We start from the raw sequence: 20,545 nt of genomic DNA on the forward strand, positions 1-20,545 counted from the left end.
ACAGTCTGGCAGATTATTTGAAAGACGAGTTGGTGTCCCATGTCCCTCCAACTACCCTCGACGAAGCCATCGCTCTGACGGCTCGGATTGACCGGCGAGTCCAGGCACGACGACAGGAGCGTGGCCAGCCGAGACAATTTCTTTCCAACTCGCCAAAAGAGCCATGTGGTTTCCGAACTTCACAACCTATTATTTCGAGTCCCCACGAAGCCATGGAGGTGGATCGCGTGGCTTTATCAGCGGAGGAACGCCAGCGAAGGATTTCCAAGGGGCTTTGCTTATACTGTGGCGGCGAGGGACATCGAATCTCATCATGCTTGTTAAAAGAAAGAGCTCGTCGGACAGCGGAGGGATCCGATTGAGCTCAGCCATGGTAGCAACCTCCAGAACCCCAAGAACTGTCCTCGAGGCCCGTCTCTTGATTTCCGGGATTCCCCAGTCTCTACCTGCGTTGGTCGATTCCGGCGCAGAAGCGAACATTTTGGACATCACCCTCGCACGGAAATTACGAATACCCTTGGTTCCTCTCTCGTCCCCGATCACTGCCCGAGCGTTGGACGGGCGCCTGTTGGGTAAAGTCACACAAGTTACCGAACCGGTGGAGAATAAATTATCAGGCAACCACCAAGAGCGGCTTCGGTTCCACCTGCTCCCATTCCCCGGTCAGCCGCTCGTTTTGGGTCATCCTTGGCTGGTACGGCACAACCCCCACTTCGATTGGCGTTCTGGAACCGTGATGGAATGGGGCATCGAGTGTCATCAAACCTGTCTGCGCGCCGCATCTCACCCCAACCGACCTGTTGCTTCTAAGCCTCCCCCTGATCTGTCCAAGGTTCCTGCCTGCTACCACCACCTATGAGAGGTATTTAGCAAAGCCAAGGCTACTTCATTGCCTCCACATCGCCTCTACGACTGTGCTATTGACCTCCTGCCCGGCCCTACTCCCCCTAGGGGTTGGCTCTATTCTCTCTCAGCACCCGAGAGACGAGCAATGAAGGAGTACATTTCCGATGCGCTGGCATTATACGACCATTCTCCTCGCCGGCAGACACCGGGTTCTTCTTCGTAGGAAAGAAGGATGGGTCCTTACGGCCGTGCATTGACTACCGGGGGCTCAACGACATAACAGTGAAGAATCGATACCCCTTACCGTCGCTCTCCTCCGCCTTCGAGCTTCTTCAAGGGGCCACGGTCTTCACGAAGTTGGATCTCCGAAAGGCGTATCACCTGGTCCGTGTCCGGGAGGGGGATGAGTGAAAGACTGCTTTCAATACGCCCACGGGACACTATGAGTACCTGGTCATACCTTTTGGACTAACCAATGCCCCTGCTGTCTTTCAGTCCCTCATTAATGACGTGTTTCGTGATGTGCTCAACCGGTTTGTTTTCGTTTACCTGGATGATATATTAATTTTTTCGAAGTCCCAGGAAGAACACACGCAGCACGTCCAACTTGTCCTTCGCCGACTGCTTGAAAACTCCCTCTTTGTGAAGGCCGAGAAATGTGACTTCCATGCTCAGACCGTATCCTTTCTGGGATATATCGTGGCGGAGGAGAAGCTACAGATGGATCCCATGAAGGTGTCAGCGGTTACCTCCTGGCCCGTTCCCCACAACCGGAAGAAGCTTCAACAGTTTCTGGGTTTCGCCAACTTCTACAGTCGCTTCATTCGGGGATACAGCACGGTAGCAGCGCCCCTCACGGCTCTCACCAGTCCAAAAGGTGCGTTCCGATGGTCTGCAGCGGCCGAAAATGCATCAAAGTTTTATTTATATATATATATATATATATATATATATATATATATAAAATATGAATGAGAGAGGGGGGGGGGGGTTGTAAGGTTTATTGTTCTATATTCTTTATCAATTATCCGGTATTGGTCGAATCAAAATACGCTACAAGGCCAAGGGGCCGAGACACTTATTCTCAGCCAAGAGGCTGAGTCAAGGACCTAGCCACAGAGCCAAGCAGCGATCAGTGCGAATGCACCGTTCCCGGAGGTACTGCAATACCGGGTCGATGCGTGGAGTGGACAGAACAAGCTCTTATTCCATCTCCCGATTGCAAAAATCAAACTAACAGCATTGCTGTATTTTGGGGATGAGGCGTGGCTTCATACTGATTGCAACAACATTCTAACGATTACTGCAATTATTTCCTTATAGAGAGGGAGAGAGAGAAATAGAGAGAGAGAGAGAGAGAGATACTGCTACATATAATAAGAAACACCTAATTTACTGCAGGTGGGGAAATAACTAAAATTCTCAAATAATTGTGTTGATTATTTGGTAGATAGAATGAACTTGTTCAGAAAAATTATCTGTTATGTTTTACCCTGCATAGTCTGTCTTTCTGTGAGTAAATAGGTGCCACATTGTTTATGTAAGGGCAATTCCGGTCATTACTAAGGGGAGCTTTTGGCTGAGTTTGACAGGTATGTACTGATGCAACATATTAACTTTATTTCAGAAGCACAAAGTTGTTTGTTTTTATAAATGATCGATTTATTACTTCAATATTTTACAGCCCTTTAAAAATTCAACATATTTCTGTGGGTGTCCTACATGGAGTAATCATAGCGCTCAAACTGGGTCACACTTGAAACGGGCTGCAGTGCTGCAACACTTGCTCTGATGAAGATTTTGCTGGCGTCACATACGAGCACATGCTTTAGAATTCTAACAATATAGTTTGTACGGGTGCTTGAAATCCTTGAAAATTCTTGAATCTTAATGTCAAGTTTTCAAGGTCAGGAAATTCCTTGAATTTTGGGTGAAGTGCTTGAAAATGCTTGAAATTATTACCTTAGCTATGTGTCTTGACATTCTGATTCTATTGACTACAGAATAAATGAAGGTTTTTTTTTTTTTGGTTTTTTTTTAAAAGTGTGTGAAAACGAAGCTGACATGCCTGCTCCGGTGGCTTGCCATGGCGTTGTCATGGGAAACGAAACCGCCTCCAGCTGGTCAAGCCCAAGAGGACAGCTCTATTTAAAGCCTTTTATGTGTTTGTTAACCAAGTGTGACGTATTGAAGCTGTGCGTGAATTGTTAAAGCAGATGGCAGAATTCATGTCAGTTTATAGCCCATTGAAACAAAACAGTGATAGATTATAGATCGGAGCAACTTAATTTAGCACAAAGTATGTGCTAGCAGCAAGATAGGGACTTTATTTTAGTCATCACAGTCACCCCAATAAAAAAAAACTTCTTCGGAGTTGGAGTTCATCCTTTGAAGGTAGTGGAAAAATTGAGAAATTGGCCTTGGAGGTGCTTGAATTTGGCCATGTAAATGGTTTATGAACCCTGGATTTTGCTGGCGCCACATACGAGCACATGCTTCAGAGTTCTAAAAAAGGAAAAGACAAAAACGTTTGGCGTGTGTGATCGCATGTGTGAGCAGATATGAGGGATGACAAGAAAGAGCAACTTGGCATGCATTGTCATAGCAACCTTTTCAGCACCCTTCCCACAAGCCAGTAAACCTGTGATGGTGATGGGTAGTTCGAGAACGAAACGGCTCTATAAATTGGCTCCTTGAACTGATCAAGGAGTGGTTTGCTCATAAACAAGGTGCCGGCTCCCTTCGAAACACTCTTTTTCTCTGTTTTTTCTCTTTCTTTATTTCTTTCTCTAGCACTTTTTTTCTCTCAAGGCTTCTTCAATTTCCTCATGCTGAGGTTTTTGAGTTTTTACTTGCTCTCATGTGGGTTTTAGATCAGATGGTGTAATAATAGTCTTTAGTTTGCAATAGTCTGTGGTCTGTGCAGCCCTTGACTTGAATTGATTCTTTCTCCTCCCCTCTCTTTTACACTCTCTATTTATCTACCTCTAGTATGGATGCAAATATATCATTATTATTATTGGTAATCTATCAATAAAAACAAAAATATTTGAAGAACCGTTTGTGGCTCTTTTCAAGGAGCCCAAACGAAAGAGCTGTTTCTCTGAAAAGAGTTGGAATTTCCATCACTAGTATGTCCGTGAGAGAGTTGGGGCACGGATGCTGAGGTTAATATAACTAATTATATGTTCTCCGTGACTACATCTTTACTGATACTGACGGTCAAAAACAAGGTGTTACTTTAAAAAAATTGAAGAAACTCCCAGGCGTAGCCCACTCTGCTCTGTTTATTTGTCATCCCTGTACTTATGAGAATAGTGCCCGTCGGAGTCTAAATGTTTGTGCGTCATTCTTGTTTTGTCCATAGAGTGACACATGTTTTTTTATTGGTGTATAAAAGTAGCAATGCTTGTATTGTCAGGCAGGTATCAGTAAAAAAACATTTTTTTAAATGCTAATCTGCGCTACGCACAAGCAAGGTGTTAACCCTCGATTCGAGTATCTTCTATGACGGGGAACAAGCTATCTGTCTAGAGGTTTGAGAAGTTTCTGCTCATCTGATACAATGACTGGTTTGAGAAGAAGTAGGATAGTCTGGTTGGCTGGATACATAATGGAAAAGATAAAAGACTGTCTTATTTGTCTCAGGTTGTTAGATTTACACTGCAATGTTCAACAAACTTTGTGGTGTACTTTGTTTTTGGACTTTTTTTGTCTTGAAAAAATATTTGAAGTACAGTATCACGTGTCCAGTTGGCTCAAGTTGTAAGAGTTAGATTCAATTTAATAAACTCCGTTTATATCGTTTACTGCTGATTGTTATTTCATTCTATTGTGTACTGTTGTTGGGTTTTTTTTGCACTTCAAGTGTAGGATAAATATGTTGCTGGTGAGGTGTAATAAATATTACAAAGTTCTATAACTACCTGTCTGTTGTTCTCTTTTCAACTGACTCAAATGATGAGTGGAAAATTTCAAATTCTGTTACATACATTTCTTTTAAAGTAACAGAAATAATTATTTTCCCTGGTATGTAGTTACTTTTACTATAAAGTAATTCAGTCACTAGCTCAGTTACCTTTTGGAAGAAGTAGTTAGTGAACCATATCTAAATACGTTTTTCTAGTAACGTGCCCAACACTGAATATTGGTAATCTGTTAGTAAAAATAAAATAATCTGAAGAACCGTTTATGACCCCCCCAAGATTCGTCTCTTTTCAATGAGGTGAGCTGAAAAATCCGCTTCTCCAAAAAGACCCGAAATTCCCATCGATAGTGAGCAAGCGTTACAACGTGAGAGAAAGGATGGGTGCACGGACGCAGAATGAGGCGGTGTGTGATTGGTCACACCCCCTTGTCTTTGTGTGGCGCAAAGGATTGTGGGTATCCCTTGACTGTATGCTGATTTGTGTGTGTGCGTGCGTGTGTGTGCGTGTGTGTGTGGAAGACATAGGGGAGGGGGGCTCCGAGGAGCGATTGCGAGAACAGTAGCTTGTCCGTTTGTGTGGAAGCTAGCGGCGGGGGAGGAGCCAGCGTGTGTCTCCTTGTGTGTATTTCTATTTAACTGCCTTTAAACTGGAATCTATTTTTCAACTACATTGGAACAAGATTACCGAGGTATGAATCTTCCCAATTCCCTTGTGTGTATTTATGTTGATCACTTTTTCCTCATTATTTAGCATGTTTGCAGCCGCGGCTAGTTAGCATTGTGAACAGAGCGTAGAGGAGCATTGCAAGTGTGTCGTGCGAGCGAGATGGAGAAAGAAAATAATGATAGACAGAAAAGGGTACATCATGTCCCAAATAAGAGATTACTAGTGAGTTTATGCGTGTGTGTGTTGGCCAAATTTGTCGATGGGTTATGATGTAAATGATTGGGGAGGGAGAGCACGACAAAAGAAGGGGGTGTGGTTTAGTGGTGTGGACAAAGGAGGCCGGTGTTATGCCGAGAAATGCATCCCTGCCGAGATTTGCATCCCCTAGCTACTATCACCACTTTTACCTCGTTTATACTTTTATATCACTTTTCGGGAATGTGATGGCAAACATAGAACCAAAACCACTTCGTCTTGCATTTGTTGGGAATGTAATCGAACGGTAATGCACACCATATATAAATCACTTTTGAGCAGGTAACATGTTTATTTTGCCTTTTCTACTCAAATCGCTTGTAATGAAACTGTTATGCACTCTATCATAAAGCTTATTTCAGCATAATAAGCTTTATGGTAGACCATAACAGTTCTCAAAAGTGATTTATATACGGCGTGCATTACCGTTCGATTACATTCACAACAAATACAAGACGAAGTCGTTTCGGTCATATGTTCGCCATTACATTCCCGAAAAGTGATATTAAAGTGAGATAAAACGCGGTTATAGTAGCGAGGGGATGCAAATCTCGGCAGGGAGGCATTTCTCGGCATAACACCGGCTGATTGTTTACTACCACTGCAATGAGAGAGACACAGACGATCAATGCAAACCGCTCTCTCTATCCTGCTTTTATCGTTCTTTATTCTCGCTCCTTTGCCTTGCGGAATCGTCCTCTTGCTCTCTGTGCAGCTTTATTATTCATCTTGCTTAGTTATGTATGTTAGTGTGGAGTAGTGCTCCATTTCCGAGAAGCACAGGTTCTCATTGCTGTCCTTCTTTTATTTGCAGACTCGTAGTAAAAATTGATTTTGCAGCTCAGCGTTCTATTGGGTGCAACGCCAAAGTGTCTCTCCTTTATCTGCATTTCATTGTTTTTAATGAAATGATCGAATAAAATAGCGAAACACTACTGTACTTTTAACTTGTTTGAAAATATTTAGGGTATGGAACCGCTCCACCTGAAACATAATGCAGTCTATTTTGGTGGTTTGAGCAAGGAGAGGCAATGCTGCAATTGGAAAATGCAGCAATTAAAAACCAGTTACCCATAACAACAATATTTATAACGAGTAGTTCCAATAACTAAATTACTGTAAAAGGTAATCGCAAATCCTTAAAATCGCAAGATATGAAGAAATACTACATGTTTTTGCATTCAACTTATATATATTTCATCAGTATAGCCCAATTAATTTCCAAGATAATGTATTTTGAAGACAGTCTGCTGAGCTGTGATGTAATCAGAGTAACATCAGTTCTCTTGCAAGCCAGTCACCATATTGTTCTACTTATCATTAGTTGCAAAGTTTTGGTAGTTTTTGGAGAGTGTGTTGTGTCGCAGGTGCCTGCAGTAATGGTACAGCTCACGGTGGTAATCTTTTTCACTGGCCGAAAGACGGTAATAGAGACTTTTTGGAGAGAGTCCACTCATTCAAAATTCTGGATGTATGCACACGTTCGATAACCTATCCTGGTTTGCCAACACCATGGCCGTGGTGGGGAAGGCCCAGCTGTGACTTCACTTCCTGAGGGTCCTCAGGAGGAACATAAGTTGCTAGTTCCCTACTTCAAAGCCACAGTGGAAAGCATTACGGCATCATCGTGTCATATGCCTGGAACACGGCAGCGGACAGAAAAAAATATAGAGTAATCAACACTGCCCAAAAGATCATCAGCTGCTCTCTGACCAGTGTGGAAGACATTGCTTGCTTGCGATACTGCAGCAGAGCTGTTAACATTACAAAAGACACTTCCCACACCATCCACCACCTGTTTGACCTGGTGCCCTCTCGTAAGCGCTACAGGTCCCTAAAAACTAGGACAAACCGGCTCAGAGAAAGCTTCTTTCCAAGGGCCATTACAACCCTTAACAAACGCACAAAACTGTGAAAACATATCTTTTGACAGTTTTGGTTTTGGTTCTCTTTTTGTTGTTGCCAAATGAAACTGAAAAATAAATACAATTGCACAAAACTGTTATCTCATCTCATTAGCTATCACGTTACTCAGGTGCAAATTCTATTTATATCACGATTCTTGATAATTGTGATTCTACAAGTATTGCCAACCAATACAATTGATGATTGCAATTATTGAATTGTATTTTTTTTTAAAAAACAAGCACCCTAAATCATACACTTATGGGACAATAAACCATGAATGATGTTCTAAAAATGCACATTAGTCTGTGTCAGTCTGTCCGGGAGCTGACATTTATTTAAACTGAGACAAAAACAACATAACATGTACACTGTGTGTAAACCTGTTTTGCAGCTACAAAAGGTCATGAACTGAACACAAGAGTGGTCCTTTAATGATTGTATTTGCAGTCAACACTGTAAGATGATAAAACAGTATTTTCACATACTGGATATGACGTCACAAAATTGAGTCCAGGGAGCAAACTCATTTTAAAAAATTGCCCTCCAAAATATTACGATACGATTGTAAATCGTTTTTTTTTTTTTTGTCCCACCCCTAATGTACCGTATTTTCCGCACTATAAGGCGCACCGGGTTATATGGCACACCCCCAAAAAATAGTTTTTGGTCCTATATTTTCCATACATAAGGCGCACCGGATTATAAGGCGCTACAATGGGAACGTCAACAAAACAGTCAGATGATTCAGTCAAACTGATTACACCCTTAACATTCCGAAAGCTTGCAAAGAAGCAAATACGTGAAAAAAATAAAGGCTTTCAGGTGCGCCTTATAGTGCGGAAAATACTGTATATATACTGTGCATACGTATATGCCTTGTGAATTACAATGTTTTTTTTTTTTTAATTGGTCCCTTCTAATTGTTATTGCTCTTATTTTCATTGCACTATTGTTACAAAGCACTATTTTTCTTTATTGCATTACTATTATTATAACTTAGGCCGTTTTTCTAGTCATTTTGTTGTATTTTTTTTTTGCCTGTTCATTCTAACAGTCTATCCTTTTTCTTTTCAAAGTCTTTATATTAAATGTTCTACAATGGAGTCCCATGGCTAATCTTGTTGCATACAATGATTCAGAATGTTGATATCAATGGAAATACTGACGATTCTAATTCCAATATTGCGAGAAATTGGACAAGGGAAGAGCGTGAAAAAGGACCTACATATTGAAAGTGTTGTGTTACTTCATTGATTTCACAGCTCTACAGCAAACAAGCCAGATGGATCAACTTTGACACTAAATTTTCTCGAGTTCACCGGCGCGTGGAATATTTTACATCATATTTGCAAAATTGTGGGGAGGAACACAATACGTCCTGTCCCTGAATATTTGGAGATACCTTTAAGAAAGTTGAGGCTGACAACATTTAAACAATATTTTATTTAATTGTTTTTTTTTTTATTGTGCAATTTTGAGAGTTTGCAAACAATTACATTGCCGAGAAACTACCTATCCATGTTGTCTCTGGGCTTTAAACCAACCAAAAGGATCAGGGACGCCATTATGCATGATTCATATTGAGTTTTAACCTTTCACAATAAGACATTTTATTCATGTTACTATCCACAACCAATGAAGTACTGCAGATGTTTTCTCTTCCCTCCAGTGTTGTCTTTTGTTGCTGCGTCTCTCGTATGTTTACTCGTACATCGCTCGCTAGAAGCCCAGACTTTTTGATATTTTTGTAGGTACAACTTTGACATTTTTGCCATAGTAACACATCAACTTAACCATGTGAGTTTTATTTAGCTAGGTAATGTGTTCATATTTTTTTCTAAACTCCATTGACCAAGTTTACTTGCACGCATAAATAAAGAAGAAAAGCTGAAAAAAATTAAAGCATAAACCAGATGTGCTTATATGAACATAAATTCGGTTTATGAAATTACTCAATTCTTTTAATCTGTTGATGAAAAATCCAGGATAACATCATATTCGGTTAAGATTTTTTTGGTTTGAACAAATTTATTGACACTAATAACAGAAAACAATCATGACAATCTCAACAGCAATTAAGCACATTCACAATATTATATTTCAATATGACGTTTAACAGCAAACACAATGTGAGGTTTGAACAACCCTTCTCGAAAATCTTAATAGCAATCAAGCATATTCACAATTTCATTAAATAACATCTTTGTTAGTGTCAATACTTTTAAATGGGTTTATAGAACCGGTTATAGTCCGATTTCAATCGGACCGTTGCCTGCTTGTAAACGTACCCTATTTAGTACACTCAAAATTACCCACAATGCACTCTGAACAGTAGGGAAAGTGGGCTTTGTTAAAAATCAACCACTTATTCACTCACTCCCTATCCACTACATCAAGTATATGATATAATGAACTACATCACGCTGTTCCGCGAAGTAAAACGGCAGAAACTGCACTAAGTGCATACCTGGGAAAAAAAACTAATAAGTTATCCAGCTGTCCAGCTTTAGTTGTAGGTTGACTAAAGTAAATACTGTGTCAATCTTGTCACTTTATATTGGTTTCTGATGATAAATATATGATTTTAGCCTTTTTTGCTGTAACTATTCTTTCTTTGGAAGAATCTTGCAGGATAACCTGCAAAACCCGCAAGGCATGGCGGGATACGAGCACAAAGCTATTTTAATCAATGCTGTTCATTTTGTGTGTTTTATTGTGCTATACATACTGAAACAAACCAACTGCAAAAGGGTGAAAACACTATCTAGTCCACTACATCTGAGTTAGGGGGGATTCCGAACACAGCCAAGTTCCCTCAACTGATAGGGCCACAATCCATTGTAAGTTAAAAAAAAGTGCTTGTGAGACTGCGCAAGCGCTATATTACATGGAGACAGATGAGAGACAGAGAGCGAGAATAAGATAAAAAAGACCAAGAGAGAAAAAACAAAAAAGAGAGCAAGAAGAAAGGGAGTAAGTATAAGAGAGAGAGATGGGGAAAGAGAGGAAGATAAACAGAAGAGTGAGAAAGAAAGAGAGAAAGAGAACGAGGAAAAGAAGGTGACACAGAAAGAGAGAAGAAAACGTAAGGTAGAAATAGAGTTAAAGAGAGGATGATAAAAAGAAAAACAGAAGAAGAGAGATATGTAGGAAGTAGGGTTCATTTGACTCACTGAACAACCAAAAAATGTATATCTTAATATAAAATCACAATGACCCAGCCCTGGTGGAGTATTTTCAGAACAGGTCGCGGGAACCCGGTTGCCTGCGTGCGCCAGGTTGGAGTTTCCTAATATACATTATATTACAGTTTTTTGCTCAAGTTTTATTACTGTATGCATGAATGAATTCACCTACATTGTTTACTTGGGCCTTGTGTCTGCAAGTCTCTGTCTAGACAAGGATGGAACAATGAAAAAAAAAACACCTTTAGAACTTTTGTTTATTCGTACAGAAATTGTAAATATTCTTATTGAAAATATCCTGTTAACTATAATGACTTGTTTCTTTACAGGCGATGTGTCACCCATCAGTATGTCCCCTATCAGCCAATCCCAGTTCATCCCACTGGGAGAAGTACTGGTATTGGCTATCTCTGCTATGAACTCCTCACATAAGCCTGTCACCCAGGAGGCCCTAACGGAACACTTGCAGACATGTTTTCCAGGTAAAAGCACTTCAAAAAACCGCAAACAGCTACATTATTGCCACTGATTTCCAAAGTTCAATTGGTAATGTTATACAGTTCGAACTGTTTGGCCTAATGTGCACTACATCCGAATCTAGTGGCGAGAAGATCTATCTAAATATCGATATTGTCGATACGAAGCAAGTACTTCGATCGGTTCTATACTGTTGTTCTGTGATTGACATTTCACTCCTCCCCCAATTCCGTCAATGCACCGCTTCTCTCCGTAGATAGCACAGGCTATCCCTGACTCTATATGCCGTAAGTGTGTGAGTGACAGGTACACTTTTTGAAACTCTCCCTAGCTGGCCTGCATCCTCTTTTCTGGCTGCCAGGTAAAAGAGGGCGCCAAATCTCTGCCATCCTACCAAAAGCTAAAAATGACAGAAGCAAACAGGAAGCGCAGGACAGTGTCCACTTTCATTTTTACAAGAAAAAAGAAAATGCCATGTATAATTTGTGTAGTAAAGTGGTCTGCTACTGATGCAATAAAAACAATTTGCATGAACTCATGAAAGAAAATGCTGACGAGCTGCAACCAAAAATCTAAACATGTTACTGTTACTGAACAAAAACTTGTAAATCTGTTACTATGGCAACGGAACCAACAAGGGAAAAATTAACACTTCATTTGAATTGTTGACTTTATTTTTAATATAGTGCAATGGAAGGTATTTTAGTGCTTTACTTGATTCTTGTGAAATATTTGTGTTTTTGTTACATTGTCACCTTGTTTGACTCTCCGTTTTTGTTCTGAAACAATTGTAACGGAGATACTTCTATTTATTGTTTATTGCTGTCAAAGTTTGCAATGTAGTTATTTAAAAAAAATGACACACTTTTAGTGCCTAAAACTGTTATGCTGTGTTTATTGGAATGATATAAAAAAAAAGAACGGTAAAAAGTATAAGATTGGTATCGATGAATGCTACCATGTATTTATTTGGGTCTGATCGATCCAAAAATTCCCGGTATTGTTTACCCATATCCGAAACCGATGCAGGCTTTTATGAAGTTAAAGAAATTCTATGAGGCAGGCAAAAAGTCAGGCATCAAATGGAGAGTTACTTGGAAATAACACATTTTGTATGGTTTAACATCAGTCGGACATATAAAAGTGAAAAAAGAACTCCAGTAAATTACACATGCAAATTTGACACTACGTATATTAAACTCAAAACGTGATAACCTATAGAGGATTAGTCAAATTCCTAGAAATAATATCAACTAAGTGTATTCGTGAACCAGTAGAATGCTATCATTTCCAGGCAGCGTGAACCCTCTGTTTTTTAAAGGGCTTAAACCTTTTAAGCAGGAGGAAATAATGTAAATGGGGAAAAACTCTTCCTACAAAGCTCACACAAACTATTCTACTTATACTTCTCTATTTCTGCATGTTTCAAATAGTTTTAAAATTGTGTTTGATATTGTTATCATACATAAAAAAATTGGGTCTTTAAGTAATATTTGTGTAATAACATTTTGGGGTGGTCTACACCAATTATTTTCAGACAAACACTCAAATCTTTTAGTGTTCAAAACCGATGCCACGAGTACATAAAATGGTCTTCCCTCGTCAAAAAATTACATATTGTTAAATAAATACCTTTAAAAACCTAATTTATATTTTTCGTTAACCTTGCATTAATATTAAGGGGAATTAAATTTCCTTCACAGAAATGTTATTGTTAAATGGGTACTAGAAGGCCTCTGATACTGATATCAGCTTCTATTGGTAGTACCAATACCTTTTAAAGGGCTGGTATCTGATTTTATTATTAGACACCTGCAAAGGAGATTACATATTGCATTATTTGGACTATTACATCTCACTGTTCATTGTTTAAATCAGGGGTCGGGAACCTTTTTGACTCAAAGAGCCATAAAAGCAAAAAATATTAATTTTATTTTGGGAAAGAGCCACATCATATATTATGAGACAAATTTACTAAATTGCTAAACCGGCGCCCCAGACAAAAGCTTAGTCTTCAGCACATTTATTTTTGATGATTTGATAAAAATTATGAAAAGAGAATAATGCCAGAGCCCGTGTCCCAAAATCAACAAACAGACCACTTTAAACTTGTCTCTTTCTTGCAATGACTCAAGATCGGTTAAACTCCTTTTGACCTTTTTTTTTCATACATATTGGTTTCAAAACCAGATGCAAGCATTTATTTTGTAAAAACGTCACAACATTCTGAGAATAGGGAGCCTTATGTGCTTACCTTTGGCGAGAGATGGGAGGGAATGCTTGTACTTTTTGCATAGCTCCACCCATCCCTCCCACTCACCCAATCAAATGACTAAGTTCTCTTCCGGTGTTTTGGCGTATTTACAGTTCTGTGGATTCATCATAAAGTATCTGAACACTGAACACAGATTATATAGTGAACTTTTAAATAAAGGATTCTTTAGCGTTGTACAGCCAAAACGAGTTTTTTTCCCCCTTTTTTTGTGTGACACCTTGACTGTAAATTGTAGTGAAAAACGTGCCCTATTTATACTGCTAAGTGTTACACCTTTATTTAGCTTTGGTTTGGCTTTACGTGTACCTGAATAGGATAGACAACTCCGGTTTTGAACAATATGGAGAAATTTTGCATGCAATCAAATTGGTCTCTGAGCCACAGATACTCATAGAAAGAGCCATATATGGCTCGCGAGCCATAGGTTCCCGACCCCTGGTTTAAATGGTAAATGGTCTGCATTTACATAGCGCTTTTCAAGTCAATGAAGACCTCCCAAAGCGCTTTACAGTGTGCTTCACACTCACACACTAATAGCAGCCATGCAGCCTGCTCATTGGGGGCATTAGGGATTCAGTGTCTTACCCAAGGACACTTCGACAAATAACAAGGAGGAGCCGTTTAAACTATTATAAACTGTTCCACACCCTTTAGGGAGTGTCAGCCTGTCCAACATAGGGTATTTAATAAAATGAAAGGGCTCAGGAGAGGGCTTTTAGAATGGGTTGCAATTAATTATCTGTTCTTGCTAGATCAAAATTCATTTATTTCTTCTTTCCTTATTTTGAGTGTCTGCTAAACATTAAACTTATCTCGTGTTATAAGTCAACAAGATTTATCTTTAAATTGGTCAATACAAACATTTACAAATGTTAATTGAGGTACTGTTTGATATTTCTGAAAGTGTGCTTATGTACACTGTATTCATGCTGTAAACTGTATGTGGGACTTAAAAAAATGTTATTAAACTGAGAATGTGATTTATTTTTCTTTTAAATCAAATTGGTGCAACCTGGGAGCAAAACAGTACAGTATTTTCCATACTATAAGGCGCACCGTTTTTTGTTTTTGTTTTTGAATACTTAACCCTCCTGTTGTCCTTGGGTCAAAATGATCCTTCACTGTATTGTTAAAAACCCAGAAAAATCCCCTTAAATTATATTTTATTTTACTTTAAATGTTGTGACTTTTCCTAGATTGGTCCCAACAGTAGAAAAATAAAATGTTGTTTTTATTCACATTTCCATCTTACCTATTTAAAAAAAAAAAGGACAAAAATGTTCCTTAGGATGACGACAATACAAAAGTTATTCACGTTGACATGCTTTAACCATAACTCTCAAGGGAGCTATGCTATGGTGCTGTCTCCTCATACAGGGCTCAGACTTCAGTGTCTTGTGTTTACACAATGGCACTACTTCACATTGCAATATCGATTAGGTAATCGGTTAGTCGTGCAGCCCTATAGTGCGCCTTAGAGCATGGAAAATACCATAATTTTGTCATTATAACTAGGGCTGCAACAACAAATTGATAAAATTGATTTTTAAGAGTTGTCAACAACTTAGATCATCTATTTAGTCGTTCTGAGCATTTTCTTTCAACGCAATTGAGAGTGCATGCTTGTAGTACTCCCTTAGTCTGACAGTGGGTAGGATTAGGAGCTAGGTGTTGGGCTTCAAATAAGGGGTTTAAACTTGAATTTCAGATGAAGTGCTTAAAATGTTACCATGTTTAAGTTAACAGTTCAAATAAGGGTTTGAAACAATTTTTATGGTTACAAAAAGGATTGAGGCCAGAGTTAGAAACCAAGGTTTAGGCTCCTTATTAGATAGATAGATAGATAGATAGATAGATAGATAGATACTTTATTCATCCCCTTAGGGAAATTCACACTTCCAGCTGTATCCTTGTGTTGAAAAATAAAATAAAATAAATAGAATACAGAATTACCCAATATAACGTGCTGATAGAGTATTTAAGTGCTACGTAAAATAAACACTGTAATAAAACTAGGGTAATATGCAAATGTGGGGTTTAATGTGGGCCTTTACTCCCCCGGGTGGAGTTAAAGAGCCTCATGGTATGAGGAAGAAATGATCTCCTCAGTCTGTCCGTGGAACAAGACTGTTACAGCTGTCTGTCGCTGAAGTTTGATCTCCATACTAAGGTTTTGAACTGATTGTAGGGTTCCAAAATAACGTGACGGTTTGAGAGAGGGTTAGGGGTAGGTAGGGCTGCGCATCGATAACCGGTTCTAATTTGGAAGCGGTTCCACAGTTAACCCATTCCTTGGAATCGGTAGTAAAACTCCATTTCAGTTCCACTATCGATCCCGCCCGGGCTGCGGTGCTAACATAGCAAACGAACGCACCCCAATGCAGGGTCAGGTGACGTCGTTACATGTGCTATTGGTTTTCGCTGCTCGCAGGAAACGGTCAAAGGTGTGGCTGTATTTCACTCCAAAAGACGATGCACGATGCTCAAACACCTGGCTGGACAACATGACATTAAACTGAAATAAAATGCACTGTGTTTGAGGCGCTTCGAAGACAGGAGGACAGTGTAGCCACAGCAGCTAAACAACTCAACTAGCCGCTAACAGTTAGCTAGATATGTTAGTTAAGTTTTTAGTCGTGACATGAGGTTAATTTAGCGCCACTGTGTGTATCCAGCTCTCACTTCTGAACACATTTTTTTATCCGTGTAATTTACATGACCTAATTGGCAGTCAGAATCAGGCTGCAGGTATCAGTTGTGCATTGGAAAAGAATGAAATTACTAACTACCAAATAAACCTTAATTATTATTTATAATATATAATAAAAAACAAAATGTCTGAGGAGGGGCAGCACGGCGGCACAGTGGTTAGCGCGTGTGCGGCGCAGTTCTGAGGTCATAGGATCAAACCTTCCTGTGTGGAGTTTGCATGTTCTCCCCATACTTGCGTGGGTTTGCTCCTGGCACTCAGGTTTCCTCCCACATTCCAAAAACATGCATTTCAGCGTAATTGGCCGGTCCAAATGGTCCCTAGATGTGAATCAGCAAGGGAGTTGTCTGTCCCTGTGTGCCCTGCGACTGGCTGGCAACCAGTTCAGGGTGTCTCCTACCCACTGCCTGAAGATAGCTGAGATGGGCCCCAGCACCCCCGCGACCCTACTGAGGATAAGCGGTTTAGATAGTGGATAGATGATTAATGCTCATTGACTGACTGATTTTCGTTTGAATTCTTAACTCTTTTTTTTATATCTTATATTGAGTAGGGAATTTTAAAAAAATCGATATTTGAGAACAGTTAAATATTTTTATCAGAACTTTTTTTGTAGAGAACCAGATTCAGCCCAACCTCATCCAAACCCGAGCTCTGTCTCCCAAGTCAATTAAGTTTGAGACCCTTGTATTAGAACAAGTATAATGAGATTGTTCAAAAAATAATTCTATGTCAAATGGAGATAAAGCCAATACACTGCAATTAAATTACTGTTAGGGATATGATGTGTGACTTTGTCCTCATCCAATTCTTGTTTCCAATTTTTTTAGGTGTCCCCACACCAACGGAAGAGGTTCTGCACCACACTCTGAACATGTTGGTCCGTGAACGCAAAATCTACCCAACACCTGACGGATATTTTATTGTGACTCCTCAAACGTACTTCATCACTCCAAGCCTTATTCGTAGCAGCTCCAAGTGGTACCACTTAGATGAGCGAGCTGCAGACCGGCAGCAGCATAATCATCAGAATAAGCAGACTCAGTGCACGTCCCCACTCTCTGGTACTATTACCGCATCGACTTCTTGCGGCGTGAGAGATCGAGGTCACCCCAAATCCAACCTGAATCACAGTGGGGGAAGTGGGGTCGTAGATTCCTTTTTTAATAGCTATCGAGGGGACGACCCTCCCAGTCACCACACTACCCTGCAGCTCAGATCCCCCAAAGACCACCGGGAAACTTATTCGTCTCCGCACTCTCCACAGTCCCCTCCTCCACCTGCCGGAGGCAACGTAGAAAAGAGCCGCAGCGCCCTCGGGTTCCCCTTCAAGACGGACACGCTCACAAAGCATCGTGGAGGGGGAGCCGGAGGCGGGACCAGTGAGCCCGACAAGCAACCTGGAAATGGTACAGTGAGCCGTAAGTTTGGGCTGAAGCTCTTCCGTCTTAGCTTTAAAAAGGACAAGACCAAGCAGCTGGCCACCTTCTCCGCACAGTTCCCTCCTGAAGAGTGGCCCCTTCGTGATGAAGAGACACCCAGTCAGCTCCCTCGTCATATAGAGATGGAGATTATCCGCAGAATTAACCCTGATCTCACAGTGGAGAACCTCGCTCGGCACACGGCCGTCATGAAGCGTCTCGATGAGGAGCGTGCGCAGAGGAGCAAAGCGTCCTCAGCTAATCACAGTTCAAGGAGTAGAAGAAGTGGCGGAAGGCATAGGAAGCAGTCTCAGACCAAACTCAGCCGCTCTCATAGTAAAACCAGGGTCCCTCGGGGAGAGCAGAGCGAGAATTCGCATTTGGAACTCACCGACAGGGACTACAGGGCTTACTCTACATCGCTGGTCCGGTCACCAAGGGAGCACGCACTGGCCATGGAGCGGCAACGGAGCACGCGCCTTTACCTGGCACAGAGTAATCCCAACATCCTTGACTCCTCCCACCTTCCCGTCACACCCGAATGGGATGTGTCCGGAGAGCTCGCTAAACGAAGAACGGAAATGCCTTTCCCTGAGCCAAGCCACGGGCCATCCACACATCACTCAAAAGTCCACCGCTCGCAATCGCACACGCAGGAGAGGAAGTCGCGGAACGAGCGAAGCGATAAAGCCAAGGAACGCTCCAGATCCATGGAAAATTCCAAAGGACCTCTTGGACCGGGTTTCACTAGACCACCCGGTTACTACGATGAACGAAGCCGTTACTTTACTGATGATGGAACCTTACGAGCCAACCAGAGCTCGTGTCACTTCCCTCATGTTATTCCATCCTTGGCTAAAATGCCTAAGGACTCGCCAGAGCTAGATGGCAGCAGGAGTTTAGAAAAATGCAAAAGTCGGGACAGTCTGCCGGCTTACTCCCCTAAGCCACAGCACAACTCTGTCCCTCTTGACGGTTACTTCCAGTGCTCTGGTTTGTCAGAGGCTAAACTCACAGCCCCAAACCCGCTGGAAACTCTTGGCAAAAGCAGCCAAGATGGATTAAAATTGGGCTGCACCGACAGGCAAAGTGAAAGACAAACACCGCATCATTTAGACAAGAAGGACTTTTCAAAATTGGGACCTATAGGTGGCAGCCTGCCTCCAATACCTCTGTCTATGTCGGATCCTCCTATTTCAAACACGCGACCGTCCCACAGTGCCTCATGTGGTCAAGAAAAACAGAAGGACATTTTTAGCAAAGACACACTCTTCAAACCACCCCCTAGCCTTCCTTTACCAGGTTACAGTTCCTTGAGGAAGACCCCTGCCCTCACCTCCTCAGCTCTTTCATCTTGCGACGCACTAGATTCCCAGGAGGCCTTCGATCCTCCCAAACCTCTGATTGCGACTCCCTCTGAACCCACAACCAGTGCCGCAGAGGCGTCCTTTGACTACTACAATGTTTCAGATGACGAAGAACTTGAGGATGGAGGGAGTAAGAGTCAAAGAGAGGACGACAAAATTGGAGGAGGGGTAGCTGGAATAGGAGGCAGTGGAGCAGGCACTATGCAGTGGTTGCTGGAGAGAGAAAAGGAGAGGGACTTACAAAGAAGGTTTGAAAGAACTCTCACCTTCCCTGGTGCTAAAGAGAACCTTCCTGAACCCAGTCAGAATCAGCAGTCTGTACACTCTGCCAGACTGGACAGTATGGACTCAAGTTCAGTTACTGTTGACAGTGGATTTAACTCGCCAAGGTAAATATTTGCCAATGCTTACTAAAAATAGATATACTTGGATTATAATCTGCCAACTCATTTCCCCTGGTCGGCAGCTAAAAGAGCTATTTGCTTCTATTTAAATGTGTTTTTACTTTGTACATCTCATCTCATCTCATCTCATTAGCCGTACCGCTTATCCTCATTAGGGTCGCGGGGGGCTGGAGCCCATCCCAGCCATCTTCGGGCAGTGGGCAGGGGACACCCTGAACTGGTTGCCAGCCAATCGCAGGGCACACGGGGACAGACAATTCATTCGCTCATTCACACCTAGGGACAATTTGGACCGGCCAATTCACCTGAAATGCATGTTTTTGGAATGTGGGAGGAAACCGAAGTGCCCGGAGGAAACCCACGCAAGCACGGGGAGAACATACAAACTCCGCACAGAAAGTCTGGAGCTGGATTTGAACCCACAACAGGTTCCCATGACATGAACTGTGCCGCACAAGCGCTAACCACTGCGCCGCCGTGCTGCCCTTACTTTGTACATTTATTTTTTAAATCAATTGAACATTCATAGCCCAATTATGTATCCGCACGTGTGTCGCAAGGTAGCAGAAGCCCTTCCCAACTGACTTTGGGCAATAGGCTAGAGACAACCTGGACTGGTCGCCAGCCAATCAGGCAAGAGAATCATTTGCCCTCATGACCACACAGTGACAATATGGACTTGCAGAACAATCTTGAAATTGTTTTACTTAATAAACAGAAAACTGTTGTTTTTGTTTTTATGACATTTATTTTTATGACAAATTCACATGTAAACATGTTACTGTTCCTGAAAAAAAAACCTGTCAATCTGTTGTCACTATGGCAACAATGCCAAAAGTGCTCCTTCCATCAAGCAGAGAGCAAAAGGCTTATTTGCAGTTTACTTTATTTTCAATATATCATGCAATTATATTATTGTCAAGTATATGTATTTTGATTACACTGCTGCTTTTTATGGGGGGAATCTCTTGACTTTTGTTCTTAAACACGTGTAATATAAATATTTGTTTGTTTTTTTATTCAGTTAAAGTTTGCACTGTAAATATTTAATAAAATATAGAACCTTTAGTGCCTAAAATCCTATTGCTGTGTTTACTGTGAT

At 41.1% G+C, this 20,545-nt stretch overlaps 1 protein-coding gene and 1 pseudogene across 2 annotated transcripts in view; one reads left to right on the top strand and one right to left on the bottom strand.

Moving 5' to 3' along the window:
• The window catches only part of LOC148359094 (storkhead-box protein 2-like), a 74,737-nt gene that overhangs the window by 39,932 nt on the left and 14,260 nt on the right, over nucleotides 1-20,545 (top strand). The window contains exons 1-3 of one of the 2 annotated variants that reach the window (XM_088344174.1): nucleotides 5,268-5,463; nucleotides 11,119-11,271; nucleotides 17,082-19,428. In XM_088344174.1, the coding sequence (XP_088200300.1) occupies nucleotides 11,139-11,271; nucleotides 17,082-19,428 (2,480 nt within the window). In that variant the 5' untranslated portion in view covers nucleotides 5,268-5,463; nucleotides 11,119-11,138. Of the gene's footprint in view, nucleotides 1-5,267; nucleotides 5,464-11,118; nucleotides 11,272-17,081; nucleotides 19,429-20,545 lie in introns of those variants that run through there. The other variant, XM_088344173.1, reaches the window with a different exon arrangement.
• On the bottom strand, nucleotides 1,983-2,106 carry LOC148359095 (U2 spliceosomal RNA; annotated as a pseudogene).

Source organism: Urocampus carinirostris, chromosome 9, assembly GCF_059441175.1.
Source record: "Urocampus carinirostris isolate Australia breed hairy pipefish chromosome 9, RoL_Ucar_1.0, whole genome shotgun sequence".
NCBI lineage: Eukaryota > Metazoa > Chordata > Actinopteri > Syngnathiformes > Syngnathidae > Urocampus > Urocampus carinirostris.